General features: G+C 45.0%; 1 protein-coding gene across 1 annotated transcript; it reads right to left on the bottom strand.

Moving 5' to 3' along the window:
- Nucleotides 1-928: 928 nt before the first annotated feature.
- Nucleotides 929-2,451, bottom strand: LOC136464358 (fasciclin-like arabinogalactan protein 2). Its single transcript, XM_066463317.1, has one exon. The coding sequence runs from the start codon at nt 2,336-2,338 to the stop codon at nt 1,091-1,093; it is 1,248 nt and encodes a 415-aa protein (XP_066319414.1). The 5' UTR covers nt 2,339-2,451; the 3' UTR covers nt 929-1,090.
- Nucleotides 2,452-23,489: the final 21,038 nt, after the last annotated feature.

The raw sequence follows: 23,489 nt of genomic DNA on the forward strand, positions 1-23,489 counted from the left end.
GATTGAAAGCTGTTGTAGCAAGCAAAGCTAAAGCCGCTGCATCAGAGGATAACGTACCAGACCTTCCAAAAAAAACCCAACCCGGTAACATGGCCAATTGGCCATTGCACAGGCCAGCTCAGTTTGCAGGAACCGCTTTGCTAGCTGCTCTTCGGCTCTCTTTAGTCTTTACCGCTAACACTTCAACAGAGCCGCGCAACTTCTTTGAACGGCAAAAGAGTACGTGTTCTGTCTACCATGTACTCTGCACTCTTTCGGAAAGTTTCACAAGATCCTAAACGTACTAGGTAAGCAAAATGCAACTGCAGGCCTACAAATTGAAAGGAGATGCTTGGAGCTCTTCGTCTTTTGGGGGTCTGTTTGATTAACGGGCACAGGTTTTGGCACGTCTAACCTGTACATGAAGAAGGTGTTTGGTTAGCTGTCGCCTGCCAGCCTGCCACTCCTGACTCCTGAGTTAAGCCATGGCAAATTTAGTGTTGATTGTGTGTTGGATTTCGACAACAGACATGTTACATTGTTTTTCTCTCACAACAAATCAGCTTCAGCCGGCTTGTCAGTCGCAGAAATCATCAGCCAAACAACTCCTATGTTTGAACTTGGATATGCTACCTACATGCGACATGCCTAGTTGTGATCTGTGGAAACGAACCAACGAAGCCCTTAGTTAGTTTGAACAGACTCCATCCACCTCAGAGGTTGAGAGCTTTGGTCCCGGTCAGCTTAGTTCGGGGCTGACTACTTTGGACCAACGGCGCAAGAAAAGGCAGGCAAAAATACTTAGAAAAAGATCGTCGTAGGCTCAGCATGATTTCCCATCTTTCATTTTTCATTCATGTTGAACCTTTGAAACCATTTCCGTGCATATGCATAGCAAGGCTCTAGCAAATTCCAAACCAGACATCTGCAACTGCAAGGAGACAACCTCTGATGATCATTGGTCACTTAACTGAAAAGCATACCGACAGGTTTCAATGAGACTGACACAGAGTCGACGAAAATCTAAGCAGAGACATGATCCACACGCACGCACACGCACACAATCACAACCTAGCAGTAGCAATCGACGGTGAACCGACCGATCGATCACTCAACCAGACGCAAACGCCGCCAGAAGAGTGAACAGAAGCGCCGAGGTGGCGAGCCATTCACGCGGTAGCCAGCACGGAGTCGGAGCCGAAGCCCTCGAGCCACTCGTCACGTGACCACCTCCGCCGTCTTTCCCGCCCGAACGCCCATCGGGACCGGACGAGAGCTCGCCGTGCTCCGTTCCCCCTGCTCCTTGCGCCGTGAGGTTACACGGCACCAGCACCGCGTCGATCATGTACACGGCGACGGCTTCCTCGTCCGCGAGCGTGCGGGTGACCCTGGCCACGTTGTGCGTCGCGGACACCAGCGTCACCTTGTCGCGGACGTTGTGCACCGCCAAGTCGAAGTCGGACTTGCCCCCGTCGAGCGAGGCCATCGTGCGCAGGTCTTGGTCGCCCGCCTTGAGCGCCTGCATGGAGTAGTGCCCCGGCGCGCCGTGGTACAGCACCACCGCGAGCCTGGCGTCGGCGGAGAGCCTGTTGAACGTTGGCTGGAACGCCTCCACCGCCTTGTCCGCCGGGCAGAAGAACGTGAAGCTGCCGCCGCCGTCGTTGGCCTTCTTCTCGAACGTCGCGGCGGCGTCGCCCGTGGCCGTGACGAGGCCCGCGAAGCGCCCGCACCCGTTCTTGGACATGACGTCCGAGACGTTGCGCCTGCTTGCGTCGGCCGCCGCCGCGGGCGCCTCGGCCTCAGGGGACGATATCACGCCGCTCACCTGAAGAACCGAAATGTTGTAGGGCGTCTCGTGGACGGACCTGACGTAGAAGATGGTGGTGCTCCCCGCGTCGTCGCCGGCGCCGTCCTGGGGCACGAAGGCCACGCGCCCGCCCCGGCGCTCCGCGATCTTCACCATGCCGGCGCTCCCGGGGGCGTCGCCCGAGGCCTGGAACAGGGTGGACACGTCCGCGGAGCCGCCGGGGAGGCGGTGCAGCTTCGCGTCGTCGTAGTAGTCGACGAGGACGTGGAGGGAGAGCACGTGCCGCAGCGTCTCCCGCGGGAGGCCACGCGCCTTCAGCGGCGCCATGTGGGCGTCGTCCACGGCGAGGACCGTGATCGTGTTCCGCCCGTTGATGTCGTCCGCGAGCCCCGTGGCCGCGAGCTCGCGGCTGAACTCCGCGAGGTCCCGGCGCCCAGAGAGGATAGCGGTGATGTTGTGCGCGGCATGGCATGCCGGCGCCGAAGTGGTCGCCAGCACCACTGCGGTGACGAAGAGGACGAGGGTGGACCGGCCGCCGGCGGTGACCGGCATTGCTGCGCTGGTACGAACGCCTCCGGGCACTAGATTGTGTGGGGTTTCAGTTTCTCAGCAGTGCAGGAGGTGCTGATGGACACTAGGCATGGAGCGTTTCACGGAGCTTGGGATGCCTGTGGTTTTATGGGAGCCAAGTGGCTGCAAAATGAGCGCGCTGGCACGCCGCGCTGTCCTGTACCCGGCGTTATAGTTCCATGCAGCTAATAATTTGGCTTTGTTCAGCATTACATTGGTGCAATATGTATGCACATTCAAAATGTTCAGAGATCTAGTAATTTATACCTTCCAAATGGAATCATATATAGAGTATTAGAGTTGTGTTGTTGTAGCATGGGACATGTTTTGCCATTTCGTATGGTCAATCGAGCTGAAGTGCAGAGTTTCAGGTTATGCCGGCTTGGCTTGATCAGTAAAGACTACAAAGTGGTGGTGCAGAAGGAAACGTCGCTAAGATGTTCATCCTAGTGTGTTGTCTTATACCCGGTGCCCCCGTATTGTTCAGTGCTGTATTTAGTCACCTAATATTTGCTCAGAATTCGTATCATCATAAGTGACATCTTATATAACCCTTTCTTTGTATATGGACATCATATATAGCCTTAGAACCGTTGCTCAGCAACTGCTTGGAATTTCAGATATTCAATTGCTGTCAAGAGCAGAGTCTTATTAGGTGACGACGACTCGTCTGAATGACTGAACACTCTGCCGCAGTGGTAGAGTGGTGTTGCAGAAAAGCAGGTTCTTTCCCTCCGAAACAATGAAATGATTCGGCCCGTTCAAATCCTCATTTAGCTCGGCCCATTTCTGGATCTTGTCACTTGCTGCTGTTCATCCCCGTATAAACTCGCGAGGTTCTCCTAACGAAAAGGGATAAAATCGTTCAATGTCCCAGTGTCCCTCAAGGATGATTGAGTGAACGGCTCTTGGTTAAAATTCATGCGTTGCCCACGTTCGTTTCAACAACAACAAAAAAAAAATCATGCCCGCCGGCGCGCCGGGAGATGAGATCAATGAACCCAAAGAGGAGGGCAGGACCGCAGGAGGCTCCATAACTTTGTTCCAGAATTGTGCTAGACCGCTCTGAATAGGCGAGCACTGAAGGTGTTCCTTGTTCGTGTACAGGCGCACAGCTAAAGCGGCGTTTCTACCGCTGCCTTTTGCCCTCACCTCACATGTCTTGGCAAATGCGTCTCCAGGGCCACGGGCCAAGGCTTGGGGAACCTGTCCTCGCGCCGCGACGTCGCTTTAGCCATGCCGGTAATGGCTCACTTGGACACAAGCATGTGGGAGTCGGTGGACGAAAGGTGAAACGCGAGCGGCAGATCGGTCACATGGCGGTGGCGGGCGAGATCGATCGGGCCGGCCGGCGGGGATGGTCTCGTCTTGTGGCCCCTGCACTGTGCAGAGCTTGCACGTTACTACTACTACAGGGGGCACTGTGCAGAGCTTGCACCATGAACGTGACAAAGCAGCATATATAACATACAGATACAAAGTTAGCAATTTGGAAGATGACAATGTTGTGCATGGGCTAACATACTCTTTGTATTTCCGTTACATGGGGTTGCCTCGTGTTGAAAAAAAAAATATTGAGTATATTAGAGTTCCTAAACACCGGAGTGTCTTGTATGAGACAATGTTTTCCATCATCGAATACAAAATCATTGTTCCAAGCGGAAAAAATACTGTTAGAATAATAGGCAATTTCCATGTCATTTTAATTCCATAATTTAACAGCATGATGATGACATATAAAAAAATATCAATCATTGAAATCATGATATCGATTATATCCATGGTGAAAATACATGCTAGATCATGTATCATATAAAACATATGAAAAACAGAAACATGTGAACTTGATTCATAAATCATAACAGAGAGAAACTGGCATGATATACATTTCAGATTTGCAACAAGCATAAGGCTACATATGAAGCAACATGACTGTAATAATAAAGCACATACATAGAGCATATATTTGACAGAAACAGACCGGTAAGACTGGACATATGGAATAAACTGAGAGAAGATAAAACGATCATACCCTCCCGTCCGTGATTCCGAAGTCAACATGCTGTAGGAGAAGAATCCTCGACGAAGAAGACGTCGGTGATCGGGAAGAAGACGAAGATTCTTGGGCAGTCGCGTAGACGCTCTCCAAAAACCTAATTGCCGATCCCCCGTGCAAGGTCCCGAACGACAAGGGCTTCGGAGGCACCTGCCCTCTCGCTCCTCCGTGCGCGCAGAGTTACGAGATGAGGAAAGCTATCGAACAACTGAACTTTGTTTCTGGAATGAGTCTCTCTTTTATCTAGAGTTGGAAGAATCGCAAGGGGAGCCGAGAAGCCTCGGAGGCATGCGCCGGGAAGATCGAGAGTCTCAGGGAGATCAAGCGCCAGGTCGAGTTAGTGGGTGCTAAAAATTAACACCACACCACACCACGCCCGCCCGCTTGCCTCGCCTCGCCTCGCCACGCCACGCCACAGCTCGGCCCGAGCCCGGCCCGGCCGGCGGCGGCGGCGGCGGCGCGCGCGCGCGCGTGTGGCACGCCCTTATCCGTTTCTCAACTTCTCAAATTAGACGGATCTCTTCCAATCATTTAAGTTGAGTCAACGTCCTTTTAACCTCTAATCCGGTACAAATAATAATACCCACAATTACATGCCATAGAGTTATTGATTTATTAGATATATAAATGGGCCTAGCCCATAATAAATCCAACAATCCCCACCAAACTCTAGGGTTTGTAACTGTATAGTTCCAGAATCATAATTCTTTGATATACCAGTGTTTCGATGGAGACTGTTAAGTTAAACATCCACCTAGAATAAGAGTTTCACTCAGTCACAACTGAACAATGGACTATGCCTTAAATTGATAGTTTTGTGTGAGGTGAGATTCACTCAAGTCCTTTGCTGGTACTAGGTTGCAACAAGCATCCCCGCTGTTTGAAGCATATAAGTCACACTTCTATGCCTTTTATGAGTGTTTAGGGATAACCCAGGTCCCATAGACTGTGACCAGTAGTCTGACTCATATAGGTGTACTTCTCAAAAGATGTTCTGTAGGACAACATCTCATCTTTATTAGACTCTCGAAATACATTAAGGTAAACACCATCCTGCCTTACAGAAAGAAAGATATGCATCAGAGATAGGTTCATAGGGATCTTTTCTCTCAATCTACTTATAGCTTGTTTCACCACTCTACTTCACAGGATCTCCGATCACATAGAGCAGGTTACCACTATAGTAGACTTTCACGTGGGTCTCATACCCATCTCTCTCGATGCACTTTCTACCACATTTCGTGACAGTCCCTTAGTGAATTGATCTGCCAGATTATTCGACGTGTGAACATAGTCCAACGTTATAACTCCGGAGGTTTTCAATTTTCTGACAGTCTTTAATCTTCTTTTAACATGCCTTGTGGACTTCATGTTATTCCTAGAACTGTTGACCTTTGTGATTACAGTCTGGTTGTCACAGTTCATTGAAATAGCTGGTATCGGTTTTTTAACTATCGGTAAATCCAACAGGAAATCACGAAGCCACTCGGCCTCAGCTCCAGCAGTGTCCAATGCAGCGAGTTCTGCTTCCATTGTAGACTTCATTAAGATAGTCTGCTTGCAAGACTTCCAGGAAACAGCGCCACCTGCAAGCAGAAACACATATCCGCTCGTGGCATACAGCTCATCAGCATCAGAAATCCAGTTGGCATCACAATAACCTTCCAGCACTTTTGGATGTCCAGTATAATGAATACCATAAGTCATAGTACCTTTCGGATAACGCAACACTCTCTTAAGAGCACGCCAGTGATCATCTCCCGGGTTTGACACAAACTGGCTCAGCTTGCTCACAGCATATGAGATGTCAGGCCTTGTCGCACTCACAAGGTACATGAGTGAGCCAATGATCTAGGAGTATGTCAGTTGATCTCTTGCTATTCTTCGATTTTTCCTCAATAGCATGCTAGGATCATAAGGCGTGGGAGCAGGATCACAGTCACTAAAACCAAAGTGACTTAATACCTTTTCTACATAGTGGGACTGTAACAGAGTTACCCCACCATCACCTTCTCTAATAAGCTTAATGTTTAAAATAACATTAGCTTCTCCTAAATCTTTCATTTCAAAATTGCTTGACAGAAGTTTCTTTACTTCCATAATTACATTGAGATTTGATCCAAAGATCAGGATGTCATCAACATATAGGCACAGCATAATAGCTTCACCCCCACCATATCGATAATACACACACGTGTCAGCTTCATTCACAGAGAAACCGTTAGATGTTAAAGTATTATCAAACCTTTCATGCCATTGCTTTGGTGCTTGTTTTAGGCCATATAATGATTTTAACAACCTGCACACCTTGTTCTCTTGACCATCCACAATGAACCCTTCTGGCTGATCCATATAGATCTCCTCTTCTAACTCTCCATTCAGGAAAGCTGTCTTAACATCCATCTGATGAATGATAAGACCATAAGAGGCAGCCACGGCAATTAAGGTGCGAATTGTAGTCAATCGAGCAACTGGTGAATAGGTGTCAAAGAAATCTTCACCCTCTTTTTGGGTATATCCTTTGGCCACAAGCCTTGCCTTGTACCTGTCAATTGTACCATCAGGCCTAAGCTTTTTCTTGAAAATCTATTTGCAACCTATAGGTTGACAACCATAAGGACGGTCAACGACCTCCCAAGTTCCATTAGACATAATAGAATCTATCTCACTCCTTACTGTTTCCTTCCATAAGTCAGCATCAGGAGAAGAATATGCCTCTCTAATGGTGGTTGGTATGTCTTCCACAAGGTACACTAAATAGTCATCATCAAAGGATTTTGCAACCCTCTGTCTCTTGCTCTTTCGAGTGACTATAGTGTCATCCTCCTTGGGGATGTGCACATGAGAATCTTCAGCATGATCTGTTGGAATAGACAGTTCATGTTCATGGGGAATTATAGTCTCATGACTTGTTTCACTCGGTGTATTCTTCATTGGAAATTCATTCTCAAAGAATGTAGCGTCTCTAGATTCCATGATTGTATCAACATACATATCAGGAACTTCAGATTTTATAATTAAGAACCTATAACCAACGCTGTGAAATGCATAACCAAGGAAAATACAATCAATAGTTTTAGGCTCAAGTTTATGCTTTTTGTTGATTGGCACGTTTACTTTAGCCAAGCAACCCTAAGTGCGCAAATATGAGAGATTTAATCTTCTCTTTTCCCATTCCTCAAATGGTGTGATCTCTTTGTTCTTTGTTGGAACTCTGTTCAGGACATGACATGCTGTCAAAATCACCTCACCCCACCATTCCTTAGATAATCCCACTGTACTCAACATGGCATTCACTAACTCTGTTAGAGTGCGGTTTTTCCTTTCAGCAATCCCATTGGATTGTGGTGAGAATGGCGGTGTCCTCTCATGAATAATACCAAGTTCCACACAAAACTCATCGAAGACATTAGAGAAATATTCTCCACCTCGATCGGACCTTAACTATTTTATTTTCCTCTCAAGTTGGTTCTCAACTTTAGCTTTATAGGTCTTAAAATAATTAAACGCTTCATCTTTTGTTTTTAAGAGATACACATAGCAAAATCTAGTGGAGTCATCTATAAACGTGAGGAAGTATCTTTTATTGCCTTTAGTCAAAATTCCATTCATTTCGCACAAATCAGAATGGACAAGTTCTAGAGGTGCTAAATTCCTCGCCTCAACAGCCTTGTGAGGCTTGTGGGGTTGTTTTGATTCAACACATACATGGCACTTAGACTTTTTGACCAAATTGAATTTAGGAATTAAATTTAGATTTGCTAACCGCATAAGACAGCCAAAACTTACATGACAGAAACGTGAATGCCATAAATTCGACTCATCAGAAATATTAACACAATTCACCATTTTATTACACACATCATGCAGTGATAAGCGGAACAAGCCTCCGCAATCATATCCTTTACCAACAAAGGAACCATGTTTCGACACAACACATTTATTCGACTCTAGAACAATTTTGTAGCCATCTCGACATAGCATAGACACACTAACAAGATTCTTCTTGATGGAGGGCACATGCTGCACGCTCTTCAATGGCACCGTCTTTCTCGAAGTAAACTTCAGAATGACCGTACCAACACCAAGAACATGAGCACGCGACCCATTTCCCATCAACAAGGTGCCAGACCTCTCGACCTGGTAGGAAGAAAACAGAGAAACATCAGCACACACATAAATATTTACACCACTATCCATCCACCACTCAGGTGAATTACATACTAAAAGAACAAATGGTAAAGAATTACAATACCCAGTTGCTCCTTCTCCAGTATCAGTAGTGACAACATTTGCTGATTTCTTTTCCTGCTTGAACTTGCGTTCAGGACACTCACTTGCCCAGTGCTGTTCACTACCACAAACAAAGCAGCCTCCATCTCTCTTGTTGTTGTTCTTCTTTTTAAACTGTGCTGTTTGAACAGGCTTAGTTGTGTTCTCTTGCTTGTTCTGGTTTTTCTTCTTTTTATACTTGTGGAATCCAGAGTTTCTCTTATGTACCACATTAGCAGTAGAGGTCTCAACACTCTTTCCATTGTCTTTTGCTCTCGCTCTCTCCTTAACATCAAGAGTACCAATGAGCTCTTCAACATTGAACTCCTGTCTCTTATGTTTGAGTGAGGTAGCAAAGTCCTTCCAAGAAGGTGGTAACTTGGTGATTATACCGCCAGCCACAAACTTGTCAGGTAAGACACATGGAAAGAGCTCGAGTTCCTTAGCTAGTGCCTGAATCTCATGAGCCTGTTTCACTATAGATCGGTTCTCAACCATCTTATAGTCATATAGCTGCTCCATGAGATATAGCTCGCTGCCAGCATCGGTAACTCCAAACTTTCCCACAAGTGCATCCCACAGCTCTTTCCCTGTAGGAAGGATGATATAGCTTTTCTGGAATTTTGGATCAAGTGCGCTAATCACTGCACCTCGAAAGAGGTTATCATCAGCCTTAAACTTAGCCTCATCCTCAGGAGGCAAGTTAGCAGGTTTGCCATCAGAGATATGATAACATGACATTGCAGTGAGCCACAATTCCATCTTAGCTTTCCAAACTAAGAAGTTTTTACCATCAAAAGGATCAGGCTTTAACACAACAGCAAAACCTCTGATAAAAAATGCCTATAATTAGGTTTTTGGATTGTTAGAATAATAGGCAATTTTCATGTCATTTTAATTCCATAATTTAATAGCATGATGATGACATATAAAGAAATATCAATCATTGAAATCATGATATCGATTATATCCATGATGAAAATACATGCTATATCATGTATCATGTGAAACATATGAAAAACAGAAACATGTGAACTTGATTCATAAATCATAACAGAGAGAAACTGGCATGATATACATCTCAGATTTGCAACAAGCATAAGGCTACATATGAAGCAACATGATTGTAATAATAAAGCACATACATGGAGCATATATTTGACAGAAATAGACCGGTAAGACTAGACATATGGAATAAACTGAGAGAAGATGAAACGATCATACCCTCTCGTCCGTGATTCCGAAGTCGACATGCTGTAGGAGAAGAATCCTCGACAAAGAAGACGCCGGTGATCGGGAAGAAGACGAAGACTCTTGGGCAGTCGCGTAGACGCTCCCCAAAAACCTAATTACCGATCCCCCGTGCAAGGTCCCGAACGACAAGGGCTTCGGAGGCACCTGCCCTCTTGCTCCTCCGTGCGCGTAGAGTTACAAGATGAGGAAAGCTATCGAACAACTAAACTTTGTTTCTGGAATGAGTCTCTCTTTTATCTGGAGTTGGAAGAATCGCAAGGGGAGCCGAGAAGCCTCGGAGGCATGCGCCGGGAAGATCGAGAGTCTCAGGGAGATCAAGCGTCAGGTCAAGTTAGTGGGTGCTAAAAATTAACACACCACACCACACCACGCCCGCCTCGCCTCGCCATGGCCCGGCCTGAGCCCGGCCCAGCCTACGGTGGCGGCGGCGCGCACGCGCGCGTGTGGCACGCCCTTGTCCGTTTCTCAACTTCTCAAATTAGACGGATCTCTTCCAATCATTTAAGTTGAGTCAACGTCCTTTTAACCTCCAATCCGGTACAAATAATAATACCCACAATTATAAGCCATAGAGTTATTGATTTATTAGATATATAAATGGGCCTAGCCCATAATAAATCCAACAAATACTTCATCATTTCTTATATGATCTAACATAATTTATTTAAGACTTAGGGTGCGTTCGATAGGGATCTAGATTCTCAAAAAAACGTTTCGGATCCAAATTCTCTCATGAAATGTTTTGGATGATGAATCAGAATTACTAGACTGTTTGGTTGTAGGCTGGATTCTGATTCAAAAAATAACTTTAATATAAAAAATATATAAATGAAAATATACTTTAAAAAAGTTTCAAACTTTTTGTGGGCGAAGAACAACTTAAATACAACCTATTTTAATTTGTTGTACTTAAAAAGAATTAACTGAAAAAATAACATGAGAAGGAAGAATGAGAATCACTATGAACTCACCTTCTCACTGTTTCACATTTGAAGGGGAAACACCACGAAACATTTCGAACCGTTCCGAGCAGAAACGATTCGCTCGAGTGTTGTTTGGCTCCGATTTCAGCGATTCTCCTTAGAATCGGAAACGGTTCTAGGTGCCAAACGCACCCTTAGTTGGTCTCCAAGATTCTGGTCTATTGAATCAGAGGGGAACTTATGTATACGCACAATTTGCAAAGAGCATCAACACGCTCAAAAATATGAGATTGTATAAATAGAGCAGAAGCTCAAAAATCGATGGCAATATTCAAATGCATCAATACCTTTTTTTCCTTTTCCTGAGAGCACACTTCAGATTTAGGATATATTGATTTGGCACCTAAAATATAGGTATCAGAGATTAAGATTTTAATAGAGGATCTTTTCAATTTGCATGTGTATAGCAGAAAAAGAAGACACGTTCAAAAGGAGACATACCCAATAAGATGTGTAAATAAGTAACACACTAATACATGCAAAACATATGAGAAACAAAGGCCTGGTCGTTTGGCTGAAAAGCCAGGCTGAAAAGTATTGTTTGCTAATTTGTTGTGAGAGAGAAATACTGTTGAAAGGTCCTAATGGCTAGAGGGGGGTGAATAGCCTAATAAAAATTTCTACAACAACACTTAGCAAACCGGTTAGACAATTATGAGGCGAAGCAAGTGTTGCACTAGCCTACTAAAAATGCAAGCCACCTACCACAATTCTAGTTGATATAGTTTCTATCTACACAATAGCTATGTCACTACACTAAGTTAGTGTGCTCTCAAAGGCTAACTAAAGAGCCACACTAACCAAACTAACAAGCTCTCACAACTAACTACACTAAAGAGCTTGCCAACTAGTTTGCGATAATATAAAGAGAGTGAGCAAAAAGGTTATGCCGTCGTGTCGAGAAAAGAGCCAATCAATCACAAGAATGAATAACAATGAAGACCAATCACCTCGAAATCAAATGATGAACACAATATTTTTTTATCGAGGTTCACTTGCTTGCCGGCAAGCTACTCCTCGTTGTGGCAATTCACTCACTTGGAGGTTCACGCACTAATTGACATCACACGTCAAATCCTTGATAGGGTGCCGCACAACCAACACAAGATGAGGATCATACAAGCCACGAGCAATCCACTAGAGTACCTTTTGGCTCTCCATCGGGGAAAGGTCAAGAACCCCTCACAATCACCATGATCAGAGCCAGAGACAATCATCAACCTCCGCTCGACGATCCTCGCTGCTCCAAGCCATCTAGGTGGCGGCAACCACCAACAGTAACAAAGCGAATCCCGCAGCGAAACACGAACACCAAGTGCCTCTAGATACAAACACTCAAGCAATACACTTGGATTCTCTCACAATCTCACAAAGATGATGAATCAATGATGGAGATGAGTGGGAGGGCTTTGGCTAAGCTCATAAGGTTGCTATGTCAATGCAAATGGCCAAGAGAGTGAGCTTGAGCCGGCTATGGGGCTTAAATAGAGGCCTCCACGAAATAGAGCCATTGTACCCCTTCACTGGACACACCATGGGGTGACCAGATGCTCCGGTCATATTGACTGGACGCTGGACCTCAGCGTCCGGTCACGCGATGCATGACACGTGTCCCCTCTCTTCAAATATTGATCGCCCGATCTCAATGGTCAAGTGACGACCGGACGCAGCAGCTCAAAGTGACTGGACGCTGAACTCCAGTGTCTGGCCGTTTCCAGTAAGCATCTAGAGACGACTTTTCACGACTAGACGCATCCAATCATGCTCGATCGGACTCACCCAGCGTCTGGTCACTTGACATTTCCCCTGTGCATGACCATGTCAGTGTGACCGGACATAGCCAGCCAGTGTCTAGTCGTTTCAGCATCAGCGTCCAATCGGCGACCGATGCTGCGCTTCTTCTGCTGCTACTGACCGAACGCGTCGGTCCTTCAGAGACCAGCGTCTGGTCACTTACAGTGACCACGTTCACCTAAGTTTAAGGTGCCGGTGAAGTTTCTAACCTTTGCTCAAATATGCCAACCACCAAGTGTATCACCTTGTGCACATATGTTAGCATATTTTCACAAACATTTTTAAGGGTGTTAGCACTCCACTAGATCCTAAATGCATATGCAATGAGTTAGAGCATCTAGTGGCACTTTGACAATCGTATTTCGATACGAGTTTCACCCCTCTTAATAGTACGGCTATCGAACCTAAATGTGATCACACTCTCTAAGTGTCTTGATCACCAAAATAAAATAGCTCCTACCATTTATATCTTTGCCTTGAGTCTTTTGTTTTTCTCTTTCTTCTTTTCAAGTCCAAGCACTTGATCATCAACATGGCATCACCATCATCATGTCATGATCTTCATTTGCTTCACCACTTAGAATGTGCTACCTATCTCATGATCACTTGATAAACTAGGTTAGCACTTAGGGTTTCATCAATTCATCAAAACCAAACTAGAGCTTTTAATCTCCCCCTTTTTGATAATTGATGACAACCCTTTCACAAAGATATGAATTGAAATTCAATTGAATCCATGTTGCTTGCTCAAGCATATTTACCATGTGAAAAGGATATGGATAAGTTTCATGAACTCCATATGGTAGCAATTGCTCCTCCTACATATGTGCTAAGAGTTTGGATAGTAGCTTGCACATATGCTTAGATAAAAAATATAGGAGACAATGTCTACCAAATGATGCTAAAGTATAAAAGATGGACCTTTGAAGCGTGATACCAATCAAAGTGCACCATTATACCATCCTTAGCACCATGGTTAGCTCGATGGCACTTGAAAATACTTGGAAATGAAATCACTAGATAAACTTATGCATGCTAGATTTTCATTTCATCATTCAAACCTATAACTAGCATACACCACACAAGCATGAATATTGAAATTTAAAACTTATGCCATGCAAGCAAACATATGAAATGCATATTCAAATGCATCATACAAGTTCATGAGCTTGCTCCCCCTACTTGTGTGCTCAAAATTTTAATTGATCCCTTTCCTTTATCATATCTCTTTCCATATCTCTCCCCCTATGTCAAGTTCTCCCCCTATCACTTATATCTTTATTTCTTTCCCCTTTGTTGTCTTTTCACCATCTTAGTATAATAATATCTTTGTTTTGCTCCCCATGTACTAATATCATTAATATCTTTGTTTTTCTCCCCCTTTGTCATCAATGACCACAAAGGTTCAAAAAGTAGATAGGTTGAGATTATTAATTTCAATCAATGGGGTGAGGATCATTTTCCTAAATTTGGTTCAATGTAGAATACTTGCCAAAGACATTTTACTCGGTTTGATCCAAGCACAAGCTTTTTCACACCTCCAAATAAGGGTTATCTTGTACCATGTTGAGTTAAACACTTAGAGCTCATTTTCTAGATTAAACACTAGGTTTACAAGCCCATAAACATGTCATATGCTACCACTAGATCAAGTCAAGTATAGAAGCAATAGTGGTACCATACAATCATCAAATTCATTTGATTTTAATGAATGGGCCTATTAAATATAAAAGATGTCTAAATGCACTAAATAAGTCCTTAGCAAGGATGTATGCCATGCCAATCAACTTTTACCTTGGATTGCTCGAAGGAGAGGCATGCCATATGAATGGGGGGGTGCATCAACACATATTTGAGAAATCCAATATGTTCAACTCATTTCTTAGCTTGCAAAACTTTTTCTCATCCAATGGCTTGGTGAATATATCAGCAAGTTGATCTTCGGTGCCTACACTCTCAATGTAAATATCCCCTTTTTGTTGGTGATCTCTTATAAAATGGTGGTGGCCATCAATATGCTTTGTTCTTGCATGTTGAACCGAATTATTGGTCAACTTGATTGCACTCTCATTGTCACATAACAATGTCACTTTCTTGAACTTGATTCCAAAGTCACTCAAAGTGGCCTTCATCCAAAGTACTTGTGCACAACAACTACTGGCGAATATGTATTCGGCTTCAGCGGTTGATAATACAACACTATTTTGCTTCTTTGATGACCATGAAACAAGTGATCTTCCCAACAATTGATATGTACCCGAGGTGCTCTTCCTTTCAACTTTGCATCCTGTATAATCCGAGTCGGAGTAACCAACTAGCTCAAACTTTGCACCTTTGGGATACCATAAACCAATATTTGGTGTATGCTTCAAGTATCTCAACATTCTCTTTGTAGCCTTCAAATGACTTTCTCTTGGTGAGGCTTGAAATCTTGCACACATGCATACACTAAACATGACATCCGGCCTTGATGCGGTCACATATAGTAGGCTTCTAATTATAGACCGATACAATTTTTGATCCACCATATTTCCACTTGCATCACTATTCAAATTGCCATTGGTTCCCATTGGTGTGCTAATAGCTTTGCTATCACTCATACCAAACTTCTTGATTATGTCCTTGATATACTTGCCTTGACTCACAAATGTACCATTCTTTAATTATTTGATTTGAAGACCAAGAAAGTAACTCAACTCTCCAATTATAGATATCTCAAACTCATTAGCCACTATCTTTCTAAACACATCACAAAAGTCTTGATTTGTTGATCCAAATATGATGTCATCAACATAGATTTGCAATACAAATAAATCTTTTTCAATCTTCTTGACGAAAAGAGTGGTGTCAACCTTGCCCATCATGAACCCTTTAGAGTGTAGGAAGTCCCTCAATCTCTCATACCATGCTCTAGGTGCTTGTTTCAAGCCATACAATGCCTTCTTCAACTTGTACACATGGCCAGGCTTCTTGTCATCTTTAAAACTAGGAGGTTGCTCAACATATACTTCTTCATTGATGTAGCCATTGAGAAACGCACTCTTAACATCCATTTGGTAGAGCTTGATGTTGTGGGTACAAGAATAGGCTAGCAAGATTCTAATAGCTTTCAATCTAACAACCGGGGCATATGTTTCTCCAAAGTCAAGACCTTCAACTTGTGTATAGCCTTGTGCTACCAATCTTGCTTTGTTCCTCACTACTATCCCATCTTGATCTTGCTTGTTTCTAAAGACCCATTTGGTTCCAATCACATTGTGTCCCTTTGGTCTCTCTACTAATTCCTATACTTGATTTCTTGTAAAGTTATTCAATTCTTCATGCATAGCATTTACCCAATCAACATCCTTCAATGCTTCATCTATCTTCTTTGGTTTAATGGATGACACAAATGAGAAATGCTCACAAAATGAAGCCAATCTTGATCTAGTTTGCACACCTCTAGAAATATCACCAATGATAGTGTCCAATGGATGATCCCTTGCAACATTAGTTGGTTGGAGGATTGGAACTTGATTGCTTGCACTTGCTTGATCATTAGGTTGAGATGATGTACTATGTGGCAGAACCACCCGGAATAGCATACTTACGGAGGCGCTCGTCTTCCACCAGACACTAAGCACCCCGAAAGCAACTACCTCGAGCGGTTTCCGTCGAGCACACCCTAAGGGAGAACCTGAAAGATCCACATTTTTCCCAAGGATCCAATAATGAAAATGAGTTATAACACAAGTCCATCTCATACATTGGAGTTTCTTGAAAAGTACATTATTACAATACCAAATATAGAGTGTGGAATAATAAACAGCAGAATATTAAAAAATAACATCTAGCGATAAGATAACGAGGATTGCGTCTGAGCCCACCAGAAGAATCCTCCACACAAGGTACCCCTCAAGCATCACCTGCAATAGGGGTAAATAAACCCTGAGTATGCAATGTACTCGCAAGACTTATCTGACCAGTGGGAATACTTTCCCGACTCCAAGGGATATGCTAAGCTTTATGGTTTGCTGGTTCTCTTTTAGCAAAAAGCAATACTAATAGTGAGTCCTTATTGATACATTATTATCATTAGCCATATTAAGTCTTCATCTAGTCAATCTATATAAGCACATGTTCTACTTTCAAGCAAGAGTTGAGCAATCGATACTGATCATTCTCCTTTTTCCACTTGCAGTTCTTACTATGGTGCTAAACCGCAGACAAACCGTACCGGATAACCCGGCGATTCGCGAATCAATGTGCCCAGCTGGGTGCTCCAAAGACACACGCCCCGCTTGTACCCCAGGCACAAGCAGGACTAACCCACCACTCTCCTATCCTGGGTGTCCAAGTCCCCATCCAAACTTGGACTCCAAGCCCCTACCTCTGAATCTCGGACTCAGTGTGGTGCAAGGAACTCCACCACCTCCTCTTCCCATCAGTCGGTCCAGAAAGAGCCAGATCCGCGATAAGAGAGCAGCAAGCCTTCCCTGCGCCCATACCAAGTTTGTGCTTAGGACAATAATCTGTGACTTGCCTAGAGTCATATGCAACGACCAGTCCTCAATTGACACAGACAGGGAAAAAGTATAACCGGGCTATGCCCTGTTGGCTGTAGGACACAACCCCTCACACCCACCAGTACCAAATCCACATCCCTGTCCGATCACCATTTTCCTTTCCATTATTTCATCATGATATCATAGTTTAATCACCTATTTGCGAGTAACGACAGGTTACTCACGCTACTGACATCCTGAGCATAGCAGCTACTCGACCTGTACTAGTAGGACTCATGGTGGATATATTTATGCATGTAGTTTCCATAAAATGCAGTAACGTAAATGCATATCATATAAATATATTCAGTGATCATTTAAAAATAGGGGTTATGCACCGGGGCTTGCCTTGGGCAGGTGCCGGGTTAGCAAGATCAGTACCAACAGGCTCCTAGGCTCCCTCCTGTGCAAAGAGCTCCTCCTCATACTCCTCGATCACCTCGTCGTACTCCGGATCACCGACGGGTACGAAGTCTACCTGTTCGTGATCTACATGAAATGACAATGCAATGATTAACACTATGGCAACATCAATTCTCAATGCAAAAGTACCCTTATTAAATTACTAAGTGAGATTTACCCACTCAAGTCTAACCTACGTACCAGCACTACTAACAAGTATGAATGTGTCCTACATTCTTATGGTGACTACGGATTTTCCTACTCCTAATGCCAGTTTATGATACATACTCGAAAGCAAGGATAATAACTATGCCATTAAATGACTCGCTCTATGGTTACCACTTTTACAGCAAGTATATAAATACCTAAAGAACCTACTATAACGATTTCAAAGCTAAAGCTATTGTCGGTTTACCACAACAAATCCTGCAATTAAAGATCGATATACCGCTAAGCTTTCTACTTGAATCTTATGAGCCTACCATCCTAACAGCTAATGGTGAACTAACTATACTGACAGGTAGATGACATTTTTGCGAACCTAACAAACTTAGTTTTGCTATTTTAGGACAACCATGCAATTTACTATGATTTACCGAAGTTGGATTCATAACAGGAAATAAATAATCATTTCAATTTCTAGGAAATAATGAAAACCGAAACCTCCTTTGCCGGCCCACAATGCGTGGCCTGGTCCAACGCGTTACCCCGCCCACACGCGATGGAAGGACAACGCGCGGCCCACGCGGAGGCGTGGCCCAGCCGGCCAACGGCCCGCGACGGTGACGGCCTACGTGCGAAGGCGATTATGCACGGGCACCCCCGAACTACAATAGAATAGCAGCGAACTCTAAGTCACTATTGAATCAGTCTACGCTTTTATAACAGCACCCTCCGACTTCTACGTCTTCACCGCGGCGAAGTCCCTGACCATCCAGGGCACACACCGACGCGACAGCACGGCACTGGATGTCTATGTCGGCCACCCCAGCCCTCCTCTTACTAAAATAAAGAGCCAACACTCACCTACGTGTGAACGCAAATCACAGGGCAAAGACACACGCGCCGAGACATCGCAGCGAGCTTGGACCACGACGGTGGGCACCCTGCAAGTACGGCGATGCTGTTCCGGTGAACATCAGCACTGCCGAGACAAAGCAAGGAGTGGACGAGTACCAGCGACTCACCATGGAACTAGAAGACGCGAAGAAACGATCGGAGATGGCTTAGGCCGAGCCGGCCATGTGCGCACGATGAGTGCAGCGGAGCACGACAATGGCACGGCCACGCCATGGGCTGCACTATGGCGGTAGGGTCTAGGATGTGGCGAGCATGGTGACAACCAACTGAAGGGGAGGATAGTGGCACGAGGAATTTGACCGAGCTGCTTAGGTGGTGATGATAGCCAACGGCGCAGGCACTCCTGGTCTTAATGGCCCAAAAGCTCGACCCTTCAAAATTGGCGCACAGGACTGAGCTACAGGTGGCTATGTGGGGCAGGATGGGCGACCGGCTGCCCAATGGAGCTGTGGGCATGGCCAATTGAGGCACGGTTCATTTACAATGGCGAATTAGAAAGCTAGCCCCGCCAGTCACGGCGACAGTGGAGACAGGGGAGCTCACAGCGCGGCATGGCTCGTCTGTGGATGTCAACACAAGGTACCGATGTGCCTAGCCATGGGGAACCTCAGGGCGTGCTCCAAACAGCCGTCCGCATAGCCGCTACAGCAAACGACGAGACTCGGTATGGCTCGTCTGCGGACAGCGCTAGGCAACGACACTGCAGACGTGACGCCAAGGTGACTGTGAAGCAGGTAGTCTTCTAGCACACAAGCGGCCAAGGGAGTCAATGGAGCGGTGCCGAGCATAGCCGTTGGCGACGCAGATGCGGGACCCAGCGCGACCACGGCCACAGCAGGGTAGGGCAAGGTGCTGGCAGAGCATGGCTAGCGGCTAGGGCGCAACACATCGGCTGGCGAGGCGAGCAGCAGCGAGGCAGAGGTCGCAGGCGGGCAGCAGCGAGCAGGCGGCTAGGACGCACAGGTCGTGCATGTGAACGGCGTCATGAGCGTAGTCGGGCGCGGCGGTGGGCTCAGTCGGGCGGCAGCGGGTGTGGCCCGCGCGGCAGAGAGCACTGGCAAGCCAGGGGGGATGGTGACCGCGCCCAATGATCAGCCAAGTGGTGTGCATGATATTTAAAGCAGCTAGGAAACATGTACGCCGTGCTCCAAATGCTAAGCCAATTGCTCGATGCGAAAAGGAGTACACCGAGCCATCACCCTCAGTCACGACATTGTTCTACTCCTTAAGCCAATCGTTCTACAAATATTGCCAAAGGTGGCTCCGTCGACATCTTCTAAAACATTACGCGAAAGACGTCGATTCGAATGGTTTCACGCCGAATCCCAAACCTGACCCCCAGGACGTACTCGCTAGCCATCCATGTCTTCAACCTCACATTTTTATCGCCATTCACACAATATTTTATAACATTTTGTTTTAACAAGAACTCGATTAAGATAATAAACACGTTATGTGACACGAAACATAACATTTGCTTTCCCGTTTCGTAAAAATGTTTCAATACCAAACATTGATTATAAAGCCTATCATACACAAATGCACATAACTTAGATGCTTACAAAATGTTTCAGCAAAACATTACAAAGTAACACCGGGGTGTTACAAATCTACCCCCCTAAAATAAAATCTCGACCCGAGATTTCATGTGCCTAGTGTGAGAAAGAGGTAGGGAGTACATTCGGCGCAAAACTAACTATCCGATCCAAAGAGGATGTGGGGGTAATGCTTTGATAAGTAGCTCTCTTGCTCCCAGGTGGCTTCATCCTCTAAATGGTTTTGCCATTGTACCTTGTAAAATTTTATCACCCGGTTCCTGGTCACTCTCTCCTTCCCATCCAAGATTTTTGTAGGATGCTCCACATAAGACAGATCAGGTTAGAGCGGAAGTCCTTCTATTTCCATAGATTCTTCAGGAACTCATAGGCATTTCTTTAGTTGTGAGACATGAAATACATTGTGAACTGCCGAGAGAATTTCAGGGAGTTGGAGACAATAAGCAACGGGACCACACTGCTGCAACACCTTGTATGGACCCACATACCGAGGGGCTAACTTGCCATGGACACCAAACTGATGTACCCCTCTCATAGGAGATACCTTGAGATACACATAATCCCCAGCTGCAAATTCCAAAGGTCTTCTTCGCTTGTCTGCGTAAGCCTTCTGTCAACTCTGAGCTGATTTCAAGTGTTCACGAATTATATTTACTTTCTCTCGAGCCTCCTTTATGAAATCAGGTCTGAAGTACCCACGGTCTCCCACTTCAACCTAGTTTAATGGCGTCCTACACTTTTGCCCATATAAAGCTTCAAATGGTGACATGCGAATACTCTCTTGATAGCTGTTATTATATGAAAACTCTGCCAGCTTCAAACAATGATCCCACTTCTCAGAAAAAGAGATGGTACAAGCCCGCAGCATATCCTCAGCATCTGGTTCACCCTTTTAGTTTGACCATCAGTCTGTGGGTGGTATGCTGAGCTTCTGAGAAGACGAGTACCCAAACACTCCTGGAGTTTCTCCCAGAAATGAGAGACAAAAACTGACCCTCTATCAGAGATGATGGTGAGAGGAACTCCATGTAGGGTCACAATCCGATCAAAGTATAACTCCGCATACTTCTTGGCATTGTATCTAGTGTCCACCGGAAGGAAGTGGGCAGACTTGGTGAGACGGTCCACAATGACCCAAATAGAATCAAAACTAGAGGAGGTGTGTGGTAAACCCACAATGAAATCTAGGGAAATATCCTCCCATTTCCAAACAGGAATGGGCAAGGGCTGCAGATATCTAGGAGTACGCATATGATCAGCCTTGATTCTACCACAAGTGTCACACTCTGCAATGAACTGGGTGATATATTGCTTCATGTAAGACCACCAGTACAGTTGGCATAGATCATGGTACATCTTGTTGCTACCAGGGTGGATAGACAGCTTGGAATGATGGGCTTCTTTTAAAATCTTACTTTTTAGCTCTTCTTTAGATGGAACCACCAGTCTATTCTTGTATCTCATGACTCCCAGCTCATCAATGCTAAAATGAGGTCCACGTCCTTCAGCTAGCAACTTCTTGATGTGAGGAATCTCTTCGGGGTCTTCCTTTTGCTCCCGAATAATTTGCTCCAGCAGCTCTGAGGTCAAAGCAATCTGAGCTAGCACCTTTGTGTGGTGAAGTGACAAGGGTATTTCCTCAACATGATGTGACTTACGACTTAAGGCATCAGCTACCACATTGGCTTTTCCTAGATGATAGTGGACTTCCAAATTATAATCCTTAATCAACTCTAACCATCTCCTTTGCCTCATGTTCAACTTAGACTGAGTGAAAATATACTTAAGGCTCTTGTGGTCAGTGAAGATATGCACTTTGTTGCCCAACAAATAATGCCTCCAAATCTTCAGAGAGTGAACTACAACAACTAGCTCTAAATCACGGGTAGGGTAGTTCACCTCATGCTTCTTCAGTTGGCGCAAAGCATAAGCTATCACATGCCCCTCTTGCATAAGCACACACCCCAATCATGTCTTCGAGGCATCACAGTAAACATCAAAGGGCCTCTCAATATCAGGTTGAGCCAATACAGGAGCAGTGGTTAGAAAAGTCTTCAGGGACTGAAAAGCTTCTTCACAAGCTAGACTCCAAACAAACTTAGCTTCTTTCTAGAGCAGCTTAGTCATGGGCTGGGCTATCTTGGAGAAATCAGGGATCAAACGTCGATAGTATCCAGCTAGCCCAAGGAACTAACGGATCTGGTGCACACACCTAGGAGACTTCTAATCTAATACATCTTGCACCTTGCTGGGATCCATAGAAACGCCCTTGGGTGTCAACACATGTCCCAAAAACTGCACTCGATCTAACCAAAACTCGCACTTGCTGAATTTAGCATACAACCGGTGCTTTCTGAGTCGAGTTAGGACTCTCCGGAGGTGACAGGTATGCTCTTCATCATTCTTGGAATAGATCAAAATGTCATCAATGAACACTACCATAAACTTATCCAACTCCAGCATGAAGACTGAGTTCATCAGGTACATGAAGAAAGCCAGGGCATTGGTGAGACCGAAAGACATCACTAGGTACTCATACAACCCATACCTAGTAGAGAAAGTTGTCCTTGGTATATCCTATGGATTGATCTTGATCTGATGGTAGCTTGATCAAAGATCTATCTTCGAGAACACCTTGGCACCAGCTAACTGATCAAACAAAGTATCTATGTAGGGCAAAGGGTACTTGTTCTTAACTGTTACCGCATTGAGGGGGTGGTAATCCACACACATCCACAGAGTACCATCCTTCTTCACAAAAATTGCTGGGCAGCCCCATGGTGAAGAACTTGGGTGGATGAAACCCTTGTCCATCAACTCCTCTAGTTGCTTCTTCATTTCTGCTAGTTCTCTTAGAGCCATGCGATATGGACGCCTGGAGATAGGAGTAGTACCAGGCTCAAGCTCAATGGAGAATTCTACCTCATGGTCCGGTGGCAATCTAGGAAGATCTTCAGAGAAAACATCTAGGAACTCACATACTACTGGAATGGAGGTAAGATCAGGAATGGCTTTCGCATGGGCAGCAATAGGTGAGACCGGTTCTGAGGGTATGATGAGAGACATCCTATCCTCAGAAGACGGAAGCCGTAACTCTACACTTCTTCTCTTCATATCCAATACTACCCCATACACCCACACATAGTTCATTCCAAGAATAACATCAATGCCTTGCCCAGGCATTATCATGAA

The sequence above is a fragment of the Miscanthus floridulus genome, chromosome 7 (assembly GCF_019320115.1).
Source record: "Miscanthus floridulus cultivar M001 chromosome 7, ASM1932011v1, whole genome shotgun sequence".
Classification (NCBI taxonomy): domain Eukaryota; kingdom Viridiplantae; phylum Streptophyta; class Magnoliopsida; order Poales; family Poaceae; genus Miscanthus; species Miscanthus floridulus.

What these genes read in the sequence shown, in the direction of transcription:
- LOC136464358 (XM_066463317.1), bottom strand. Translation starts at nt 2,338, where the DNA reads ATGCCGGTCACCGCCGGCGGCCGGTCCACCCTCGTCCTCTTCGTCACC.